The sequence below is a fragment of the Sceloporus occidentalis genome, unplaced genomic scaffold, assembly GCF_023333645.1.
Source record: "Sceloporus occidentalis isolate IW3139 unplaced genomic scaffold, rSceOcc1.0.p SCAF_2, whole genome shotgun sequence".
Classification (NCBI taxonomy): Eukaryota; Metazoa; Chordata; class Lepidosauria; order Squamata; family Phrynosomatidae; genus Sceloporus; species Sceloporus occidentalis.
Window position 1 is genome coordinate 274,644,966 of NW_028316982.1, and position 23,166 is coordinate 274,668,131.

The following is a 23,166-nucleotide window of genomic DNA, read 5'->3' on the forward strand; positions in this document are numbered from 1 at the left end:
CATGGCAAGGGATGGGGGTCTGGGTGGCCCATGGGGGTCTCTTGCAACTCTATGATGGCTCCGTAGTAATTTCTGAATGAGGCACGATGGGGCGATGGAGGCTGGACGATACGTTGTTGTTTTGGGGTTCTGTTGAGACTGATAAAAAGAAGTAAAGGCTCCTTCTTGTTGTTGTTGTTCAAGCCATTTCCAACATACGCTGGCGACCCTCAGGCAAAACTCTTGTTGGGTTTTCTTGGTCAGAGTCCTTCATGGGGTTTTGCCTTTGCCTTCCTCTGACTCCCATTGGGATTCCATGTCTGAGTGGGGATTTGAACCTGGGTCCCCTGGAGTCCCAGTCCAATGCTCCAAGCTCCCCTGAGGCTGAGAGAGTGCAGCCTGTTCACAGTTATTTAGTGGGTTTCCAGAACTGAACTGGGATTTGAACTCTGGTCTCCCAGAGTCTAGTCCAGCACTCAGACCATGCGTCACTTTGGGCCTCTAGAATATTTGTATCCTTCTCTCTTTCACTAGAATTCAAGTGAAGAAGATTTAAATTCCTAAGAGACTTTCCATCTTAAAATAGAGACGTATCAGGGGTTGTGTATCAGCTTCTTGCAGAATTGTCTTACAGTGTAAGGGATTTGCCCCAGGTCTCCTGCTTGGGGCTACCATGGCTGAGCGGGGATTCGAACTCTGGTCTCAGAGAGTCCTAGTCCAGCTCTCAGACCGCGACACCGGCTCTCTCCATCATGGCCACTCTGCCCAAGCGTTTTCTTGTCAAGATTTGTTATTCAGGGGAGGTTTGGCCCCATTGCCTCCCTCTGAGGCTGAGAGAGTGTGACTTGCCCAGGGTCACCCTTTGGGTTTCCATGGCTGAGCAAAAGGAGAATCGAACCCACTCCCCAGAGTCCTGGTCCAGGGTTCAAACCATGGTGCTGCTGGCAAGAAACCCTCTGAGGACCCAAAGAGGAACTGTGGCCATCAAGGGAAGAAAAGAGGGGACAGCACTGGAGAAAGTGGGCCTATTCTGTTGATGTCTCTGTGCATTTTAGGCCAGGGGCCCTTTCTGTCCCCAAAATGGGGGGGGGGGATGCAAAGCAGCACTTGTGGGCCACGGATGGGGGCCCTTAGAAACCCCAAGAGTGGTTCTATAGCCTTCCCCAAAATCTCCCACCCGTTCAGTCTCCCCAAATCTTCCCCCAAACTGGCTGCAAATTAAGAGGTTTCTGTTCTGCGTTCCTCTGAGCGCCTCCCCAGATGGAAAAGCCACAACCCCCGGACTGGCCTTCCCTTGCGCCGAGGAGGGGGCTCTGGGGCCGCAGCATGGAGTCCCTCCGTCCATCCGGTCAGTGCCCTCATTCATGGCCTAGAAAGAAGCGGGACAAACCCCCTTCCAGTCCTGTGCTCGGCATGTGACATGCGTCTCTTGGCTTGTTTTCTTCTTGCATACAGTGACAAATAACTTCAAGGTTTCTCCCCACTGGATGAGATCGCAAGAACATTGTGCCACACTTCCCCACCCAAAAAAGCACGTTGGGACAATTTTTCTCCCCCCAAATTAATTTTGGGCAAAAAAAGTGGATTTGGTTTTGTTTTTTTTACATATGTGCAAATGAGTTTTTCTCAGAAAAGGTCCTGGATTGCAACGAAATCTCTCAGCGGTCGTCCCTTTTCTTGATGGGGCACCTTAATGTGTTGGGAGGCCATTTTCTTTATGGATGAAAAAAATGTGTGGGTTCCCTGTATCCCCCCCCAACTTCATTTGCATCTCGTTTTTACCCAAAACCCGATCAGTGGGGCTGGCGGCCTGTTCTTCAAGATCGCTTTTTTATGTCCCACCGTTCTGCCAAATCCGATCCTGGCGGGGTCTCATTCTCAATCTGTTGGAGGCAATAGGAAGGGACAGCAAGGTTTTGCCCTTCTGGTTTTTGGAGAAGGATTCCTTCTGAGGTCTTCAGGTGATTTTCTTTCTTTCTCTCTCTCTCTCTTTCTTATCCTACTTTCCTCTCAGCAGGGAAAGCAGGGCAGCTTACAAGAAAGCTTAAAAACCAGATGCAATTATATATTCATAGGTTTTGCAAATGTATTAAAAATGTATTGGCACAAAAGGTAAGAAACACAGTTAAATTATCTACTGTGTTAAAATACCTATATTTTACAGCAGGATAGTGTCCTTTGAAAGACAGAAGAGTAGAGATTCAAAGGCAGCACCTTCTCCCCAGTAAAAGAAAGGCCCTTTTGCAAACTCAGTCAATCCCTTTGGCTGCCTGTTTAAATAAAACTGCTTTATGTTCGGGCGAAGGGAGAGCAGAGAGGAGGAAGCTGAAGCCCCTTGAGGGGACCCTGAAGCCATTGAGGGGACCCTGCTGGCCGCATCCGCACTGGATGCCTCAGGAGACCCTCGGCCAAAGGCCCTGGGCAAACGGAGGGGGCTGGCGGCAGAGGCCAGGAGGAGGAGGATGGTCATCATCTCATCTGTCCCTCCAAACCAGGACAAATGCCATAATTATACATATTTCTTCTTCGTGGTCTCTGCGAATCATACAAATGGGTTTTACTGCGCCTGCGCAGCGCTGCTCAGAACTTTTAGAATCTCTGGGCAAAGTACACTTTGCAACTTAAAGGCAACTTTTTGGCGGTAACTCCGCCCACCCTTTATAAGGCCCCTGCCTTCCCGCTCTTTCCTCAGTTCCTTTTTTCCGCCGCGTTGGTGCTATTGGAACTTCGCTCTCTCTCTCTCTCTCTCTCTCTCTCTCTCGTTTGGATCTCTGGCTTCAATTTGGACTGTTTTTTGACTTTGCTGACCCTTCCTTCGCTTGACCTACAGACTGTTTTTGACTACGCTTTGCTTATCCCTTCGGATTTGTTCACTTCGGTTCCTGATGTCGCCTCCATTCAAGAAGTGCGACGTTTGCGGGGGCAAGGTCCCAGTACAGGACCCACATTCGTCCTGCCTGCTTTGCCTTGGGAAGGATCACGACGTGAAGTCATGTCCTCTTTGCCGTTCCATGACTTCTCAAGCGAGGAAAAATCGTGAGTCCAGACTGACTTCTGCCATTGCCCAGGGCAAGGTTCGGGGGGACGATTCACGACCGGCCTCTGCTCCGTCGGCCTCCGTCTCCGGAGCAGCCCCTGTGGCTCGAGATAGCCCGTTGAGTGCCTCCTCGGCTCCCCCGGCCATTCAGGGTTCGGCTTCCCACGTGGCCCGTGACCCAGACCGGTCCAGAGCCACCGACAAGTCCTCCAAGCGCCCTCGCAAACCGTCAGGGACCGAGGACTCTGGTTTGATAGAGCAAACCAAGACGCCGTCAGTGGATCAGACTTCACTCTCGAAGTCGAAATCCTCGGACCCTCCGGCGACTTCGGGCTCGAAGCCGCCCAAGTCATCCAAGAGAGCCGACAAGGATCCAAAGTCCAAGGGCACGAAGCCGAGGACCGATTCCAACATGGTGCCGCCCGAACCCAGGGCCTCGACCTCAAGGTCTGTTCATTCTACTCCCGCAAGGGGCGATGGCTCGACCACAGCCACCACTTCCGGAGTAACTACCGTCACTGACCTCCAGGTCAATCCTTTCTTTCCGCCGGATTCGCCCTTGCCTCCGAGGAAGAAGCCCAAGACTCCTGAGGCTTCCAAGCCCAAGTCATCCAAGGGACAGGACTCCTCTTCTACGAAAAAGGGCTCCAAGCATCGTGACCAGTCCGCCGCATCAAAGAGACACCGATCGCCCGATCGCCAGACTCCGAAACCGGCCAAAAAGAGGCGTTCACCGGACCGGGATGACACTCCTCTACCGGACCCGGGTTTACAAGACCCCCTGTCCATCCCTATGGAGGTCCAAGACCGTGAACACTCACCGGTTCGACGTCGTTCCCCGGCTCCGCATCATTCTCCCACTCCAATGCCGGTCCAACCTTTGGAGATCTCCTCAGAGGAGGAGAGGGTCAACGAAGACTTCTTCTACGACTCCGAATCGGGGAACTACTACGTAGCAGTTTCCAAGGAGGTTGCCTTCAAAAGATTCAAGGCCAAGCGTCATGCCCAATCGACTTGCCCCCAACTGGCCGAAACCCCGGCACCAAGTCTTCCGAGACCGAGACGGTCGGACCCAGAGCCGGGCCCCTCGGATGCGACGCCCACAGTGACGGTGGCTGCTCCACCTCGTCACCCTAGGTCCAGGGACCATTCAGAAAGACCTCCGTCCCGTGACCGTTCGGATTCGGAGTTGGGGTCGGACTTAGCTCCTTCTTCAGATGAACTCTCGGACGACGACTTGTCCCTACAAGATTCACCCCAGGACATGCACCGTCCCGAGCCAGCCTCCCCGACCGATGATCTCAGGACTTTCAATGAACACATCATTAAGATGTCCAGGGCTCTGGACATCTGGCAGAGCTAGCAGACTAGCTTTATATACCAGCTTCCAGAGCCTTCCAGAACAGTCCGGCCAGAGAGAGGAGAAGGAGAGGAGCTGCTTGGCAGCCATTTTGAGACCGTGTGCTCGAGACCGTGTGCTCGTTGCTGAAGGGGCGGAGCTTCTGTGAGTCACATCTGTGAGTCACAAGGGGGCGGAGCTAGCAGACTAGCTTTATATACCAACTTCCAGAGCCTTCCAGAACAGTCCGGCCAGAGAGAGGAGAAGGAGAGGAGCTGATTGGCAGCCATTTTGAGACCGTGTGCTCGAGACCGTGTGCTCGTTGCTGAAGGGGCGGAGCTTCTGTCAGTCACATCTGTGAGTCACAAGGGGGCGGAGCTAGCAGACTAGCTTTATATACCAACTTCCAGAGCCTTCCAGAACAGTCCGGCCAGAGAGAGGAGAAGGAGAGGAGCTGATTGGCAGCCATTTTGAGACCGTGTGCTCGAGACCGTGTGCTCGTTGCTGAAGGGGCGGAGCTTCTGTGAGTCACATCTGTGAGTCACAAGGGGGCGGAGCTAGCAGACTAGCTTTATATACCAACTTCCAGAGCCGCGCGCCTAATGGCCCGCGAATTTTCATTTTCTTTAACTCAACAACTCTGCTCAAGTGGCATCAGGTTAGAATCAGATATTGAAACAGAACCTTCCCTTTAAGTGTAAGATAGCAGCCAGTACTTACCTTTAAAGAAGTATTCCCAGTAGATTGACTGTTCTATTTATTACTAAAGACTTTGCAGTATGGACAACGAGGGATCTGCCGCAGTCACCTGCAACTCTTGTGGGATGTTTCTCTTCTTGCCTACAGAAGTGGAGAACTTCACATGCCCCAAGTGCAAGTTGGTAGCACTCTTGGAGGAGAAAGTGCAGCAGCTGGAGTCCAGAGTAGCTACACTTCAGCATATTAGGGAACAAGAGGATTTCCTGGACTCAATAGAACTAACCATCTTGGATGAGTACCATGCAGAGGAAGATGCTCGGGTGGAAGAGGTCACTTGCCAAACAGAGGAGGCAGACAGCTGGAGGAATGTCACAAAGAGAAGTAAGCCAAGAAGGAATTGTTCGGGGAGCTTGCAGCTAGAGAATCGATTTGAAGCTCTTTCCCTTATCAAGGAGGATGAAGAAGAGCAGCCTGGACAGACTTCTGGGACAGAACCCGAAAACGTCTGCGCCGGATTACCTTTCGCCCCACTCCAGCCACAGCTGACGCTCACCACAGATGCATCCCTAGACGGCTGGGGCGCTCACCTCCTCGATTTAGTCGTCAAAGGGAGGTGGTCGCCTGCCGAGCAACAGCTCCACATCAACGCCCTCGAGATGCTGGCCGTGGAGAAATCGCTGAGGGCATTCGAATCGGTACTGACGGACAAGGTGATACTTCTCAGGACAGACAACACAACGGTGCTTTTCTACATAAACAAACAAGGAGGTACCAAATCCCCGACCCTACTCGACATCACGATGCGAATATGGGACTGGTGCATTCCAAGGGGGGTCCACCTCCAGGCCATTCACCCCCCAGGGGAGGACAACGACCTGGCAGACAGACTCAGCAGGGAGACGTCTGCATCACACGAATGGAGATTACACCCGGACTCAATAGCACAGGTATTCCGGCGATGGGGAACTCCCCAAATCGACCTTTTTGCAACCGGGTCCAACACTCACTGTCTCCAGTTCTGTTCCAGAACGCGCTGCGAAGGATCCCTCGGAGACGCGTTCAGTTTCACTTGGACCGGCTGTCTGCTGTATGCTTTCCCTCCGCTCCCGCTAATCGTTCGAGTGGTGTCCAAGATGACGGCAGACCGATCGAATGCGATTCTCATCACCCTGTGGTGGCCCAGACAGCCTTGGTTTCCGTCCCTCCTGCACCTCTCGGGAGGGACGTTTCTCCGGATCGACCCTCGCCCGGACCTACTGACGATCCAGAACGGCCAAGTGCGCCATCCCGACATCGACAGCCTGCCCTTGGTAGCGTGGAGGCTCCGTCCCTAGCTTCGCTACCGGACTCGGTATGGACGGTGATCCAGGTTGCCCATAAACCTTCAACCCAAAGGTCCTATGCTTCCAAGTGGAAAAGGTTTTCCAGGTTCCTGTCCGACAGGGACATCGATCCGGACCAGATCTCCACCCCGGTGGTGTTGCAGTTCCTGATGGCACTATTGCAGGAGGGCCTTGCTCTCACCTCCGTCAAGTGCTATCTCTCAGCCATTTGTTCCCGATTTCAGTTTGCAAACAAACCTTCTTTTTTCAGGGACCCGTTGGTCAAGGCTTTCCTCAAGGGTTGTGCTTACTTATACCCGCCGGTGTCGGTGCCAACCCCGGCTTGGAGTCTGGACGCTGTCCTGTCAGCTTTACAAACCAAGCCTTTTGAACCCATGGCCACTACGGACTTGAGACTATTGACTTGGAAAACTGCTTTCCTAGTGGCCATTACCTCTGCCCGCCGTGTGGGCGAACTTTGTGCTTTGCGGAGAGACCAGCCCTATTTGAGTTTTCATAAGGACAAGGTGGTTCTCGGTACCGATATCACCTTCTTGCCTAAGGTGGTGTCGACCTTCCATATGTGTCAAGACATTGTTCTGCCTACCCTGGCCTCGAATCCGACCACGGAGGTTGAACGGACTTTGCACACCTTAGACGTAAGGAGGGCTCTGGCCTTCTACTTGGACAGAACGTCGGTTTCGAGTCGGTCCGAGAGACTGTTCCAATGTTACTCGGAACCGAAAAAGGGTCTACCGGTGTCACCGCAGAGGTTTTCCAAATGGGTGGCTGCGACCATCCACCTCTGCTATGAACTTTTGGGTAGACCTTTTCCTACCAGGGTACGGTCTCATGCAACTAGGGCGGTAGCAGCATCCTCCGCTTTTCTGTCTGGAGTGCCTCTGGAGGATGTTTGCAAGGCTGCTGTCTGGTCCCAGCCTTTAACATTTATTAAACATTACAGGCTAGACACTAGGGTCAGACGGGATGCAGCTTTTGGTAGAGCTGTGCTAGTGTCTGGTTTACATTGATTAGTAATGTATACATTATGAAGCTCTATTGATATTCATACCCAGGAAATGCTTAACCTGTGTTTATGTTGTTTCTTTATGCTAAATCACAAACGACTGCATACATGATTGGGTTATTGCTTGTAGGAGTTGCATCTCCTGCTGTCATGCCTATGGTTTAAAGACAAGTGACTGACAACAGAAGGTTTTTTTTACAAGTTTATTGTTAATAATAAACAACATTGATTTACTCTACTTGCTGTCCGGACACTCCCTCCGCCGCTCACCTGAGCTTGTCAGTCTAAACCCATTTGTATGATTCGCAGAGACCACAAAGAAGAAGGACAGGTTGCTTACCTGTAACAGTATTTCTTCGAGTGGTCATCTGCGAATACATACAAATCCCACCCATCCTCCCCTCAGTGTCCTGCTCTTGATTGGCTCATTCTTCGCTTACACAGCGGAAAAAATTGGAACTGAGGAAAGAGCGGGAAGGCAGGGGCCTTATAAAGGGTGGGCGGGGTTACCGCCAAAAAGTTGGCTTTAAGTTGCAAAGTGTACTTTGCCCAGAGATTCTAGAAGTTCCGAGCAGCGCTGCGCAGGCGCAGTAAAACCCATTTGTATGTATTCGCAGATGACCACTCGAAGAAATACTGTTACAGGTAAGCAACCTGTCCATCCAGGGGTGGCTGTGTTGGCCATTCAGCAAAGGACAACAACACCCCAAATCCACAAAGCAGCAGTACCTTTACTGGGCCAACCAAAAAGCACAACATGCAAGATGCAGGCTTCTGGAGCTGATTCTTCATCATGCAAAAGGGTTAAAAACCATACAGGAGAAATTAAAACATGGCAGTGTTAAAGTCACAGGCCAGCATTTTGTCAAGACGTTGTTGTTGTTGTTGTTGTTGTTGTTGTTGTGGGTTAAGGTGGTCCAAAGGGAGAGCCTTTCCTCCCTTGTGGCCATCTGGCTTCTGGGAGACAAAGAGCCTTAGAGTCCAGGAAATAAAATTTAAATTCTATTTTCAACACAAAAAGATGCTGGCTCCATATTGAGTGCCTTTCCCTGGCGAAGAAGGAGCCAGTGGAGCTTTGAAAGCTCGCATCATGTTTTGTGTGCAATTTGGGAATATGGTCATTGACCACAATAAGACGATTAATTGATTGCATTTTGGTTGGTCCAATGAAGGTATCACTGTTTTGTTCCTTTTGGATATTATTGCACATATTTACATATGGCGCACACATTTTTCCTACGGAGAACCAGCCTTGTGCGATGGTTTGAATGTTGGGCTAAGATTTTGGGAGACCAGAGTTCAAGTCATCCATGGAAGTCCACTGGACGATCTTGGGCAAAATGTCGTATTGGGAAACCTCCTCAGAATAAATCTTGCTTAGGAAACAAGGACAAATGTATTGCAGTGGTTTGAGTGCTGGACTAGGACCCCAGAAGGCCTGGGTTCAAATCCCTTCTCGGCTGTGGAAACTCCCTGGGTGACCACAGGAAAGTTGCACATTCTCAGCATCCCAGTCAGAAATTACTTAAAGGCACACAGCGACAACAATGACAACCTGGGGGTCTTTTTTAACGCTCCTCTGTCCCTTCTCTCCCCTCCCTGATTCGGGGGTCTCCGCAGCTCTTCCTGCAGGTGGGCAACGCGGTGGCCAACCGCTTCTGGGCGGCCAACGTTCCCCCCAGTGAGGCCATCGGACCCCGGAGCGACAGCCAGGAGCGGAGGCGCTTCCTCGTGGCCAAGTACCGGGAGGGAAAGTACCGCCGCTATCATCCACTCTTTGGGAACCCGGAGGAGCTCAACAAGGTGGGTGCAGAGCATGGCCCCCAAATGCAGAGACCCTTCCTCTGCCTTGCAGCCGAGGGGGACCCCGGCCGGAAAAGCCACTTCTCAGGACCACAGCATTGCTCTGTAATCCTGGAGATGTCCAGCCTCCAGGACACAGTCAGGCTAATCTGAAATATATCCGGAGGCAAAGGGGCTCTGTTGCACCTTGTAGGCGAAATGAAAGACATAAGTTGGGAGGAAATACCTTCATGGACAGAGGAAGTCCGCTTAAGGCTAAAGCTTACACTGATGTAAAGAGGCCGATTCCTGCCTGCCAAGGACTTGGATAGAGGCCCCAGGGAAGTGGGGGGGGGGGGGGGAGACAGAGAAATCCCACCTTGACAGCCCCCCAGGAGGGTCCCAGGCCAGGCCAGGCCGAGTGCCCTGACTTGTGGCTAGACGCTTGGCCGGTCAGCTGCAGAGAGTGGCCAAAGGGATGTCTTCTCGGCCACTGTTTCTCTTCTGGAGGAGTGACCAGAGGTCTTCATAACTGCAAAGGAGGACAAGGCACCACAAAAGGTTTCAGACGTTCAAGAAAAATGCAGGACATTCCAAAAGCTAAAAACACTCCTAGGAATTTGACTTAGTTTCCTGCAGTGTATTTACAGCTATGTAGCTCTTACTGCGTTTTATTATGGAGTCAGCTGCATTTTCCTGATGAACTTATCTTTGTTGAAGTGCCTTGTTGGCTTGCAAGAGACGGAAGATGGCAATGGAGGACGTGTCCTGGAAAAGGAGGACACCCACCCACCCTTCTTCTGGAGGGGCTTCATTCCACTTGTGGAGCCCCAGGTGGGCGGCCCAGGCGCCATTTCAGAGCAAAGTGTGGGGGGGTCTCCTTGCCTTCTCTCTTCTTCTCCTTTTCTGGGAAAGGTCTTGGCTTCAGAGGCTGAAAGGAAGCCATAAATGAGTCTGAAAAGGGACTTGGAAAAGGGTTATTTCAGGGAAGCATCAGGAGCAGAGGGGCCTTGAGGGAACGGTTGGGTGGCGCTTTGGCCAGTCCTTCTTTTAGGAAGGATGGGGACAAGTTGGAAGCAAGGGTCAGGGAAGGGCAGCCAGGACGGCAGTAAGAGGGATGGAGGGAGTCTGGCGGAGCTGGGCAGCTGGTGAAGAGGGACGGAGGGAGGCATGGGGTCCCCTCTAAACGCCCCCCTTGTAAGGGCTGCCTAGGGAGGAGGGGGCAGTGGGACTGTCCTCTGCTGCCCCAAAGGGAGGAGTGGGGCCAGGCCTCTTGCGGCTGAGAGCGGCTGGGCAATGCAGTCCTCCTTGGCGGTCTCCTCCCCTGGAAATCCCCCAAAGACCTTCCTGCTTCTGGGGATGCTTTCGCTGGGGACCCTGCACTGAGGACCAGGGTTGGATTCTGTGGCCTCTGGGGAACCCTTCCAACTTGGCTCCGGTTCTGGTTCTAAGACAATGTCCTTTTCTAAATATATGTAGTTTCAGAAATGACCGCCTGAAGAACTGCAGCTACAGGCCAGCAGCCTGCTTTTTTCTTTTAGGAGATTACGAGTCCATGTGGGATTTGAAAGGTGGTGTTGTTTTAAAAAAGAAAGTTCTGTTGTTTTAAAAGACAAAAAAGGAAGCTGAAGACTAGCCTTGCCGGACAGACGGGGCTTGGCCTGGTTTGGCCGGACCTTCCCCTCCCCTCTGGACCGTGACCATTCCACGGAGGGACCCCACCCTGGGCCAGGGGCCAGCCTGCCTCCTCCTCTCTCCCCTCCCAGGATAAAGAGACCTCCGTCCATCCCTCCATCCTTCCCTCCAGCCATCTCATCCCAGGCTCTGGAGCAGAGGCTCCTCTGGTCCCTTTGGTTGCCAGTCCCATCGCCCTCCTGGCACCCCATTGGAGCCGTGGAGCACACCTGATCTTTGCCCCCTGTCCCAGCCCCAGTCCCCCCTGGCATCTCTTTCTGGCCTCCCTGGCTAACCTCTCTTGCCTCCCAACAGGCCCTGTGTGCTGCAGTCACCACCAGCGACGTGGGGGAGACCCTGGCCCTGCTGTTCTGTGGGGCCAAGGTGAGCTGCTACTCGGGGGACCCTGGCCGCCCGTCCCCACTGGACCTGGCTCAAGAGGCTGGGCAGCGGCTGCAGGTGGAGTTCCTGGCGCAGAACAAGACCTCAGGTCAGCTGCCGGAGGGAGGGAGGGAGGCAGCGGGCAGGGGCACGAGGGGCCTGGGCTGGCGGGGGTCCATGGGGGGACTGCATGTGGTCAAGCCGGAGCAGAAGAGGGGTGAGTGGGAGGTCCATCCCCAAAATGCAACTCTGGAGAAGAAGCCCAGCAGAAAAAGAGGAAGGAGCAGAGGGAGAGAGGAAAGGAAGGCTGACCTTACTTTAGTTGGAGCTTTTGTGGCCATGCATTACATACTGGCCGAGTGATGAGTGGTACTACAGCCTCAGGCAAGAAAGACTATTTCCACAGTTGTGGGAGTGGGATGGAGGGCCATAGCACCCAGAAAGGGGCAATTTGTGTCCTTTGCCCTAAATTTTCAAAGTGCTGCAAGTGACGAGATACAGATTTCTCAGGTCTTTACGAGAGCAATAAACCTGCGTGCCAGAGGTCAGTTGCTGGGTTGAAAACTCTGTCTGAGAAGATGCCTTTTGTTCCGTGTTAAGGAGGCAGGACACTTGCATTAATGCATGTGGCGTTTGTTTGTGTCTCTGACCATGGACTAGAATTTGGGAATACGATTCAATTCAGCTGCTTCTCTTTCTAGTCTTGCTTTGCGATTTTCTTGTTCAATGACTGCAACCTGAAAATCCCTTTCTGTTTCCAGAAAGGTTGAAATGCTCTGCAGCTGGTTTTGGGAACTGCCATTTTTAACGTCAGATTTGTGTCCATTTGTATGTTGTGCAGCCTCTTTCTTTGGAATTCTTTAAGCAGAGGCTTGGTGGCCATCTGTCAATGGGGATATTTTGATTGTGAGTTCCTGCATGGCAGAAGAAGGGACTTGGACTGGATAAGGGCCCTTTTTGGAGTCTCTTCCAACTCTACGATTCTATGATTCTGTGATTCTTTGTAGACAAAACCAGCTAGGTGCAGCACATATGATGCTTTTGCAGCCATAGACTTTGTGGTGTTTTAACTCTATTGTATTTGCCTTGCATTCCAGTTGTGGAGAAAAGGCAGGGCGTAATGGTGATAGTGGTATTTGGGGGTTTGGGGCAGGCGGTGGGGATCTCCACGCCCCTGTTTTGCAAAATGGTCTTTGGCAGGAAATGCAGTTGGCTGGAGCCAAACCTCTTGGCGTTTACTTGTGTTGGAAGCTTGTGTCTTTGGCCTGATACAGACAGGCCAAAATAAAGCTGCTTCGAGTCACTTTGGAGGTATGCTGTTTAAATGATACATGCGTCCTAAGAGTCCAGAAGCTGCACCAAAGCCATGCTCCAGTCCTAAGGACCGGAGTGCAAAGGACGCATGCATCATTGAAACACCATACCTGAAGCAGCTTTATTTTGGCCTGTCTGTATAGGGCCTTTGTGTTTTGGCTCATTTTCAGTCTCTTCCAATGCAATTGTTCCAATCCAGACCAGTCTGAGGATGCGCTTGATGCTGAGCATTCCTGCAGAAGGTGAAAAGATCAGAGCACATTTTGCTCAAAAACAACAGCTCCATGACATTGGGCAATGCAACAGTGTTGTTAGAGTGGGTCAAGGAATAGTTAAAGGAAGAGACAGGGATGTGGGTGCGATTTGAGCTGCTCTCCTCATGATTTGTCTGTGCATTTCTGCCCTGGCAAGGCTTGGAGCAGGTGCCTTTTCAGACTTTTTTCAGACTCTTTCATGTCTCTGCCTCTGGACACCTGAGTGTGTGTGTGTGTGTGTGTGTGTGTGTGTGTGTGTGTGTGTGTGTTACACATTCCAGTTAATTGTGACACTGTCCTGCTTTATCCACTCCCTGAATGTGTTTCTGAGGAGGCTTGCTCTTGGCCCTTGCAGGGCTCGACCCCGGGGTCCTACAGTGGGAAGGGTCCTCCAAGGGCCCCTTGGAGAAGCCAGGGCTGGGAAAGTGGCCTGGAGGAGCAAAGGGCTCTGGGGCCGGTGGGAGGCTGGTCAAGAAGCATGGCAGCAGATGCGGCGGAGCAGAGGAAGAGCAGGAAGTGCTGCAGAGAGTAGGCCCTCCTTCGCAGCCTGGCTCAGAGCCGGAGGGCCCTTCATCCCAGCCGTTTCTGTCCCATGGAAGACCTTCACCCCTGCCCTTTGACATTCCCCCAGAAAGACAGGGAAACCAGATTGAAAGCTGCAGACCCCCTTACTTGACTCTCCGCTTTCCCTTCTCTTCCCTGACTAAATCTCACAATGGAGAGAGGAACCGTGCCTTTGCTCCGCAGCTAGTCCCAACTCAAGAGGACCTAAAATAGGTCTTCTATGTGTTGGATGGTGAATCACACAGATTTGGTGGCTCTGTCTTGATCCTGGCCATGGCATGTGTGTATTTCCGCTTTCTATGGACATACGTGAAACCTGGAGAGTTGAGAGAGCCGCGCAGGAGAGGAATCTGTGCACTTCAGCCATTGTGTCAGAAGAGACTCCTGCGGATGCCATGGATGGCCAAAAGGACAAAGAATTGGTCCCTGGAGCAGATCAGTCCCAAATGCTCCCTGGAATCAGTGAGTTGGAAGTGTCCCCGGCAGTCATCCAGTCCAACCCCACAGGCCTCCAGGAAGAGGAGCATCCCTGTCCAGCCTCTTTTTGGAGACGTCCAGAGAAGGAGAGACCCTACCACTGCTCTGGGTCATTGGACCCATTGCCCAGCCGCTCTTGCCCTCAAAAAGGTCCTTCTAATGGTCAAGCGAACAGCTAACAGGTAAACGCAACAGGTCAAAAGCAGCACGTGTTGAAATTCCCTCCCCTGCAAAAGGGACAAAAGGAGCCTCTCCTGCTTTCAGCTAGACATCCTGCGTGCGGACGGGGGGATGGACATGGGGAGAGCGGCCTGGGGGCCCAAGCGCTTGCCCACCATGGAAAAGCAGCTGCTAGACACAGTGGTCAGCGGTGGTCCCTGCAGGCTTCACTTAAATGCTGGCCGTGTCAAGATGGCAAGGAGAAAGGAGCCTCTCCGGGAGGCTGAGACATTTCTTTCAAGGAGTTAAAGCCGGACTCTCCCAGGACAGGACACTCCTTCGCCTCTCTGTCGGCAGAGCAGTGCTAGTCTGAGACTCGGGAGATCTGGGTTCAAGTCTCCACACCAAGTTTTGGAAGTCTTTGGCCTGTTCCTTTCTGCCTCTCAGACTGGCCTGCCTTGCAGGGTGGTTGGGAGGAGGATGAGGAGGAATGTCTTTTGCTCCTTGGAGAGATGGAGGAGGAATGTCCATGCATTTCACAACAAAGGGGTGAAGTAACGCTGCTTCTGGCTCAAAGGACCTGGAGGTGGTCTTGGCAAAGGCCAACACTGACCCTTCCTGGTGGTCATCCTGCGGCCGCTCCCTGACTCTTGCTCCAGATCTCTCCCCATGCCTTTTCGACGGCACAAAAGCATGGATTCCTTGCAGGGAAGGGCCCCCAATAAAAGCCTGGTTTCCAAGTTCAGAGGGGCAGGGAAGGTGGTTGGGGGCAAGAAGGGGCCTGGGCTGCCTAAAAGCCAAGCCCCTCCGGATGGAAAAACACTGGGCCTGCTGAGCTTTGATGGCTCCTCTGTCTTTGCAGACATCTGGTTCCCATCATCTCCGCCTCCTTCCTCCCTCGGAGGCTGTTTGGTTTGGCTGCTTGGCCCCAAAAACACTCAAAGACAGCAGGAAAGATCCATCTGGCAGATGAAGAGACCTCCCTGGCGTGGCTATTGTTGTTGTTGATGATGATCTGGGCCTTTGGGGGGAATGAGCCGGGTGCCTTTTGGAGGACCATGGGCGAACCATTGAGGTCCTCTGGTCCAGCCTTCTTCCTTGGGCCTGCTGCTGCTGCCCTCCAGGGCTGTGAGACTCCAGGTACCATCATCCACAGCCAGCATGGCACCAGGATGGAAAAATCAGATTTGCCGCAATGTCCATAACGAAATGGAACCAGCCATTTTGGGGAATTGAAACTGGAAGAGGAGACGGTACCGGCAGTTCCCCCATTCCTTCAGGTGGGGCCTGGCTCTGGCCTACCTCTTTGGGGTCCTTCACCTCCGGCCTCCTGCTCACCTGGAAGGAAGCCCCCTTTCTGGCTTTCCTCCCTCCCTCCTTCCTTCCTCCCTTTTCTTTGCTCCAACCTCTTCCCAGCTGGGGGTCTGGATTCCCAATTATTTTGTTTTTACCCACAAGGACCTACTCTCCCCTCCCCCCCAAATTTGCTCTACAGATATTTCCATGGAGGTGTTTCTTGGCCTGGCTTTTGAGCATCCTCCACAATGGCCTTAGTTTGGCCATTTTGGCTTCTCGGGGGAGTCAGGGCTCGGCTTGTTCTTGGGCCATTCGGTGCTCTTTCTGTGAAGGCGGATGGGACGGTGGCAAGGGAGGTGACTCCTCTGGACCCCTTGCTTGGCGGAGGAAGCTGTGCTGTGGCATTCTGGGATTGTGAGAGATTTAGCTTTCCCTGTCAGGGAGCTCCTGTGCCGTGACAATGGATGGAGCCAGGGCTCTTAGAGTGGCATCCAGAGCAGTACAGATGCGGCCTTAGAGAGGGAGGCAGAGAGGAAGCCAGTTTCCCTTCCGGAGTCCAGGGTCCAGAGTCCAGACTATAGTGGTGGTGCTGCGCATACTGTACGCCCAGTGCCTGGACGCAGGGGGTTCCCAGCAGCGCCTGGTCCCCCGGGTGGGATTTGGGGGAATGGCAGGCTACAACCACTTTCATTTCTCTCCCCCCTGCACCCCCAAGCTATCCCCATTGGGGCCCTTTGTGGGATGGAGGTCAGTGGGACGAAGGGGGGGCCTTTGGAGCACGGAGGGCAGGAGAGCCAAGGTGTCCTCCTCTCCGCAGGGACGTCTCCAACATCCCCCCAATTGACATTAGCCTTTGAAACCCCCCCCCCAGTGGCAGCATCAGGAGGGCCCCAAAAGCTGGCGGGGGTCAAAGGGTCCCGGCTTCCACGTGTCCCATACGCGCCGCACACTGACTGCATTCCCGTTCTGCTTTAGCTGCCGAGGCCACATCTTCAGGGGTCTTGGGATGTGAAGTTTAGGGGGAGTCCTTAGGATTATTGGCCAGAAAGCTCTGGCACTTGACCAGACTACAAATCCCAGCGTTCCATGGGACGCAGCCACAGCATTAAAGTGGAATCGTAGCAGTATAATTGTGCCAAGTAAATAATTAATTTACAAAGGTTAAAAAAGAATTGAACATCAGCATTATTAAAAACATGATTGAAAACAGCTAAAATACTAAGTACACTTAAAACATATTTAAAACAGTGGTGATGATGATAATAATAATAATAGTAATAATAATAATAATAATACACATGTGCACACAACATTATTATTATTCAGGTGACAAGAAAATATCAGGAATAACGTTTTTACTGCAAGAGCCCTAAGAGACAGTGGGATTCGGTCTGCCTTGGAGGTCTTCCTGGGTCTTTGGGCAGAGGTTGGGGGGCCGTCACATCTGTTGCTGGAGAGTTCCTGCATGGCCAGGGGAGGGTTGCACCAGGTGGCTTCTAGGGGCTCCCTTCCAGCTCTAGGATCTAGGATTCTGTGGCTGCAGGATCAGGCCATCTGTCCTCCTGTTGTCTGTCTATGTGTTATTTTATCTGTACCCCATTTTCCACCAAAGCTGGGACTCAAAAAGGCTTTAAAGATAGAAAGAACTAAAGTTAAAATGCATGTGCCTAAACACATATGGAACTTTTAATTCTGTAGAATTAACTGTTTGAAAGGCTGGTAAAAACGCGAGTTCGCTCTTAGGAAAATGCATTCAGGGCAGCAAGGAGGGGCAGCCGGGAGTCCAGTGCTTGGGGCGGCCGCTGGGAGGGCTCTGCCCTTGAGCCCCAGGACAGTGGGGTCACTTGGGGGGGGGGTCCGGACTGCACCAGAGGACACCCTAAAAGCGGGCGGTGACCCCTGGATCCTCAGATGCCTAGCTTTTGTCAGAACAGGGCTGTGGCATTCACCTGCCTCCCCTTAAAATGTTTTAAAAGATGGTGGGAGTGGAGTGTGGAGCTCAGTGGCAGGAGAAAGCGGAGGCCCCTCCATTTCTTTTCAATTAAAATTTCAAATTTAAACATTTTAAAATGTGTGTATATGTGTGTATATATACATGTTTCTTCTTCGTGGTTTCTGCGAATCATACAAATGGGTTTCACTGCGCCTGCGCAGTGCTGTTCGGAAACTTCTGGAATCACTGGGCAAAGTTTACTTTGTAACATATAGAAACTTTTTGGCGGTAACTCCGCCCACCCGTTATAAGGCCCCTGCGTTCCCACTCTTTTCCCCAGTTCCTTTTTTCCACTGCATTAGCTGCTTCAGGGAACTTCGCTCACTCTTGCTTGCTTGGAATCACTTTCACTTTTGACCTCAGACCGTCTCTTGACCATTCTCTTTCTCCCGCCCCGGTAACTTCGGACTTTTCGGCTTGTTGACCTAGTTTTGGATTCTCCCTCTGACTTTGACAACTTTGGAAGGATGCCAGCACCCTTTAAGAAGTGCGACGTTTGTGGAGGCAAGGTGCCCGTTCAGGACCCCCACTCCTCCTGTCTCCTCTGCTTGGGCAAGGACCACGACCCGAAGGCTTGTTCCCTCTGCAAGTCTCTCTCTTCTCAGGCTCGCAAGAATCGTGAGTCCCGGCTGACTTTGGCCATCGCACAGGGGAAGGTCCAGGAGGGTGGCTCTCGTCCGTCATCAGCCCCCTTGGCTGTGCCACCGGCCTCCTCTTCCCGGGCCAGCGTGTCTAGTGTGGTCTCTGCCCCGCCGATGGCAGAATCTTCCACCACCACCAATGTGGCCCGTGGTTCCCAGAAACCCAGTGCCACCAACAAGCCCTCCAAGTACCCCCAGAAATCTTCGGGGACTGAGGGATCCGAGCCCAGGGCAAAGTCCGGGAAGAAGCCGTCCCCGGAGGGCTCGCGACCGAGGGATCGTTCGGAGGCGGAAGCCCTGCCCGTGCTGGTACCGTCCTCGCTCTTAGGCCTCCAAGTTGCCCGAGACGGGGGCACCCTCGGCTCCAAAGAAGGCCGTGGATGACAAGGGCAGGTCATCCAAGCCATCGGCGGCGGCAGCGGTTGTCCTCTCCGACTTGCCGGACAACCCCTTTTTCCCCCTTGAGGACCGGGAGACGCCCCGCTCGTTGAAGAAGAGGCACTCCAAGGAGACTCTGGGGGATTCAGGATCGAAGAAGTCCAGATCCAGCCATGGCCAGAGTGGGACATCGACGTCCTCTAAGGGGAAGGAGCGTTCCTCTCACAAGTCGCCCTTTCCAGCTAAGAAGGCTCGCTCCCCGACCAAGAAGGCTTGCACTCCTGCTTCCGTCTCTTCCCATCCGGACGGATCCTCCACCTCTCATGCAGCTCCTCTCCTAGACACCCCCTGCCGGACACTGTGGACTTCGCCCACCCTGATGCAGAGGTCGTTGGGGCCTTGAGGGAGTAGTCTCCCCCTCTCTCCTTCCATTCGGAGGAGGATGAGCCTGTGGACAAGGAGGACGAGCCGGTGGACGAGGGCACTGACATGTTCTTCGACTTGGAGACGGGGAAGTATTACATGTCGTTGCCAAAGGAGACCGCCTTCCGCAAGTTCACCCAGCTGAACCTGCGCCCTGTGGCCCCTCGGAAGGAGAAGCCCCAGACTTCGCATTCGGCGGCGTCAAAATCCAACATTCCATCGCGTCCCGCTGGACGGAGTTGCCTGCCCTCCAGATCCCGGCGCGTCCCACGTCTCGAGTTCGGGCGCCTGACATTCAGCTCTCATTAGGCACCAACTCTGAGGAGGAGCCTTTGTTGCCGGCGGGGGACCCCTCCGACGAGGATGACACTTCCATCCAGGCGTCCCCTCAGCGGATGAACCACCCTGAGCCGTCCTCTCCCACCGATGATGTGCGTTCATTCAACGAGCACATCATCAAGATGGCCAGGGCCCTGGACATTGAGCTCTCCTTCCCCGAGGAGCAGGTTCAGGATCCGGTGGAGCGCCGTGTCCATGGTCAAGTTCCCACGCCGCCTTCCATCCTGCTGTTGCCGTCCCTCAAGACCATCGTCCGCAGGTCGTGGGATGCTCCTGCCTCCCTGGTGGGATCGTCGCGAAGGATCAAGTCCCTCTACCGGGTCGCCCCTTCGAGCTGTTCGTGGCTGACCTGTAACAGAAATTTCAGGAAACTTAAATTTCTAGGACTGACAGAGCAAGGATTGGCAAGAGGACCTAGTAATTGAAAATCCATAAGTTTATTTCCAATTGTCGACAAAGGAAAACAATGAACTCAGTGGAATTCAAGTTCCAAAAGCTGAGACCCCGAACAAGACAAAATGGCTCTTTTTATATTATTCAAGACAAAGAAGCTTCTTCAGTACACCTGATTGGCTAATTACAATTTAAACATACAGAATTCTTACAATCAGAACAGAAATACATGCATACATTAAAACTGCATCATCACTCCTTACCCCCTCCTGTAGGAATTCAGTGGCTTTCCTCCTAACCTTGCTTCTGAATGTCAACTATGTGTCCTTATCTCAGTAGTTTATGTTATGTCTTTTTACTGGTGCCAGCTTCCATCCAGGTCAAGATGCACTCCTTATTCCTTTGCTCTAGTTTCTCTAAACTCCAAGCCTTTATTTCAAAAACCATCTCTCTGGCTGACAAAGGTGACTCCATCTTTCTATAGCTTTTTATTTCAACAAGGAATATTTCCACCACAGACCGATCATCCGAAGCTGAACTCGGCGATCGTGGAGGGGGCTCAACAGGGCTTCGTCCCCAAGCAGGCAACTTCGCCGGTGGATCGGGAGGCGAAGAAAGTTGATGGCCTGGCCAAGAAGGCCTACTCTGTTGCGGCCCTCGCGGTTAAGGCCATCAACTATAACGCCTGCATGGGGGCCTACATCCAGACCCTCATGGAGGGGATCTCGCCGCTCGTCCCTGATGTCCCGGACGAGGTCCAGAGGCGTCTCGTCGAGATCCGGGATGAGGCCCACTCCATCGGCAGCTGGCTCATCACCGCCTCCAGAAACATGGCAGACTGTGCTGGACGGGCCATGTCGGCGTCGATTGCTCTGCGTCGGCATGCGTGGCTTCGGGGGTCCGACCTCAACTCCAGCGTGAGGGCGGCTATCGAGGACATGCCACTGGATGGATCCAGCCTCTTCCACGCCAAGACCAACGAATGCCTGAACAGGAAGTTCAGGATGAAGGCGGTGGCGAAGAAGCACGGGATGTCGTCTTCCTCCATCTCGCCCTTCAGGAAGAGGCAGCGTCCGTGGCAGCCCCAAGGTCAGTCTCAAGGGACCTTCCAGCAGGACCGGCAGCCCCAACAGCAGGGCCCCCAGAGGCGCCGTTATCCCTCTCAGTCTTCCTCCTCCACTGGCCGCCGAAACTTTCCTCCTCGGTACCGAAAGTCCTGCCGGCAGGATACCGACCAGGGGAAGAAGAGAGCCTGAAGGGTTGCTGCGCACTTCGTTTCTTCTCCCTTCTTTTTTTTGGACATTTTGAGGCCCTTTGCTACCACCTGGGCCTCCATAACAACGGACTCGTGGGTCCTTAACATCGTCCGTAGGGGTTACGCCCTCGAGTTCCAAGAGCTCCCTTCAACTGGAGCTTTTATGTCCACTTTCCCCTCGGACACCCTTCTCGACGAAGTGCGCACTTCGATGGACAAAGGGGCAATTTCCCCCCTACTGCCTGACTTATATTCTAGGGCGTTTTTCTCCAGGTACTTCACGGTACCGAAGGCAGATGGAGGCATCAGGCCCATCTTAGACTTGAGGGAATTGAACTGCTTCCTAGAGTACCGTCAGTTCCGAATGGTAACCTTGGCCTCTATTCTGCCTCTGCTTCACCAGGGCCTGTGGTTTGTGACGGTCGACCTGAAGGACTCTTATTTCCACATTGGAATTTGGGAGTCTCCCCCCAGGAGATTCCTCGCCTTCGCCGTCGGCTCCACCGCGTACCACTACAACGTCCTCCCCTTTGGCCTTGCCACGGCCCCGAGGGTCTTCACCAAGTGCATGGCGCCAGTGGTGGCATACCTCCATCAGAGTGGATACAGAGTCTTCCTGTACCTGGACGATTGGTTGTTTGCCGCCGACTCCCAACAAGAACTGCAGGACACAGTCTCATTCGCCTTGCACCTTTTGGCCTCCCTCGGACTGGTCATCAACGAGGAAAAGTCCCACTTCACACCGACCAGACAGGTCAAGTTCATTGGGGCCATCCTTGACTCCGAAAGATGCTCTGCATTTCTTCCTCCAGACCGTTTCCGGGCGTTGACGGCGTCGCTGAGGCCTTGCATCTCCCACAGAAGGGTGAGGGCCAGGGACATCCAAGTAGTCCTGGGACACATGGCGTCCACAACGTTCGTGACGCTGTGGGCGAGGCTTCGCCTCCGGCCGCTTCAATCCTGGTTCCTCTCGGTCTTCTCTCTGATGGAGGACCCCCCGTCCAAGTGGCTCACGGTACCGAGACCGGTGGCTGCTTCCCTGAGATGGTGGTTGGACTGCCACAACGTTTGCATTGGGACGCCCTTCCATCAACCTCAGCCCCAATTGACCTTAACAACTGATGCTTCTCTGGAAGACTGGGGCGCACACCTGCTCGACCTCATCGTCAAAGACAAGTAGTCAGCTGTCAGAGTGTGGACCAGAATCCTGGACAATCAATCAGTCAGCTTGTTTAATGAAACAACAGAACTTTATTGAAGGCTCCAAAATCAGCGATGTGGCATCACTCAGCTTCTAAACTGAGACTGACCCCTCCCAGCCAAAGCAATGCATAAGTTCCCCCCGAAGCCAAAGCACTCCACCCCTAGCAAAAGCCCGCGCAACAGGACCCCTCCTTCCCAGCACTAGTTCCCATCCTCCATCTCTATCCCCTGAGAAACGAAACAGCATTCCAAGTCTCTGCAGGCCAGCCTCTCAAGGACACTAGATAACTCACACCTGGTCCAACCTAGTACTCCATATCACCATCTCTACAAGCTATGCGAAGCGCAACCCATCCCCCCAGCATCCACAGTAAAATACATCTGGTAGAATACTACAGGATTCTAACATCAGCTCAGGACGGACTTCTCCACATCATTGGAGATGCTCACAGTCAAGAAGGCGTTGAAGGCATTCGAGTCTTCGGTCGCGGGCAAGGTAGTCCTCCTGAGAACGGACAACACCACTGTGATGTATTACATCAACAAACAGGGAGGCACCAGATCCAAGACCCTGCTCGAGATTACTCTCCGCATCTGGGACTGGTGCATCCAGAGACAAGTGCTCCTCCAAGCGATCCACCTTCCAGGGGAAGACAACAAGTTGGCAGATCGCCTAAGCAGATCCCCCTCGGTGTGCCACGAATGGAGGCTCCATCCGGAGACGGTCAGCGACCTGTTCGATCGGTGGGGAACCCCCCAAGTCGACCTCTTCGCAACCGAATGGAACAGCCACTGTCCCCAGTTCTGCTCCAGGAGGCACAGGGACGAATCCCTCGGAGACGCGTTCGCCTTCCGCTGGTCAGGAGAGCTGCTCTACACCTTTCCTCCCTTTCCCTTCATCATCAGGGTGGTGTCCAAGATGACAACGGACCGATCAGACGCGATCCTGATCACCCCGTGGTGGCTGAGGCAGCCCTGGTTCGCATCCCTTCTCCACCTCTCCAAGAGATGCTTCCTCCGCCTTGACTTCCGTCCGGATCTGCTGTCAATCCAGGATGGCCGGATTCTTCACCTGGACATCGAGAGCCTGCCACTGGTGGCCTGGAGAATCCAGCCTTAGCCGCTTTGCCGCATGCGGTGAGGTCGGTGATCCTGGCCACACAGAGACCATCCACCCAGCGGTCCTATGCCCACAAGTGGAGGAGGTTTAGCCTCTTCCTTGATCGAAAGGGCTTGT

General features: G+C 53.3%; 1 protein-coding gene across 3 annotated transcripts in view; it reads left to right on the forward strand.

Moving 5' to 3' along the window:
• Positions 1-23,166, forward strand: part of LOC149320263 (arf-GAP with Rho-GAP domain, ANK repeat and PH domain-containing protein 1-like) — a 138,876-nt gene that overhangs the window by 85,267 nt on the left and 30,443 nt on the right. For all 3 annotated transcript variants that reach the window (XR_016280294.1, XM_089513219.1, XM_089513220.1), the window contains 2 exons: positions 9,024-9,206; positions 11,175-11,349. Coding sequence is in view for 2 of the 3 variants with exons in the window: in XM_089513219.1 (XP_089369345.1) it covers positions 9,024-9,206; positions 11,175-11,349 (358 nt within the window). In the remaining variant the exon portion in view is untranslated. The remainder of the gene's footprint in view (positions 1-9,023; positions 9,207-11,174; positions 11,350-23,166) is intronic.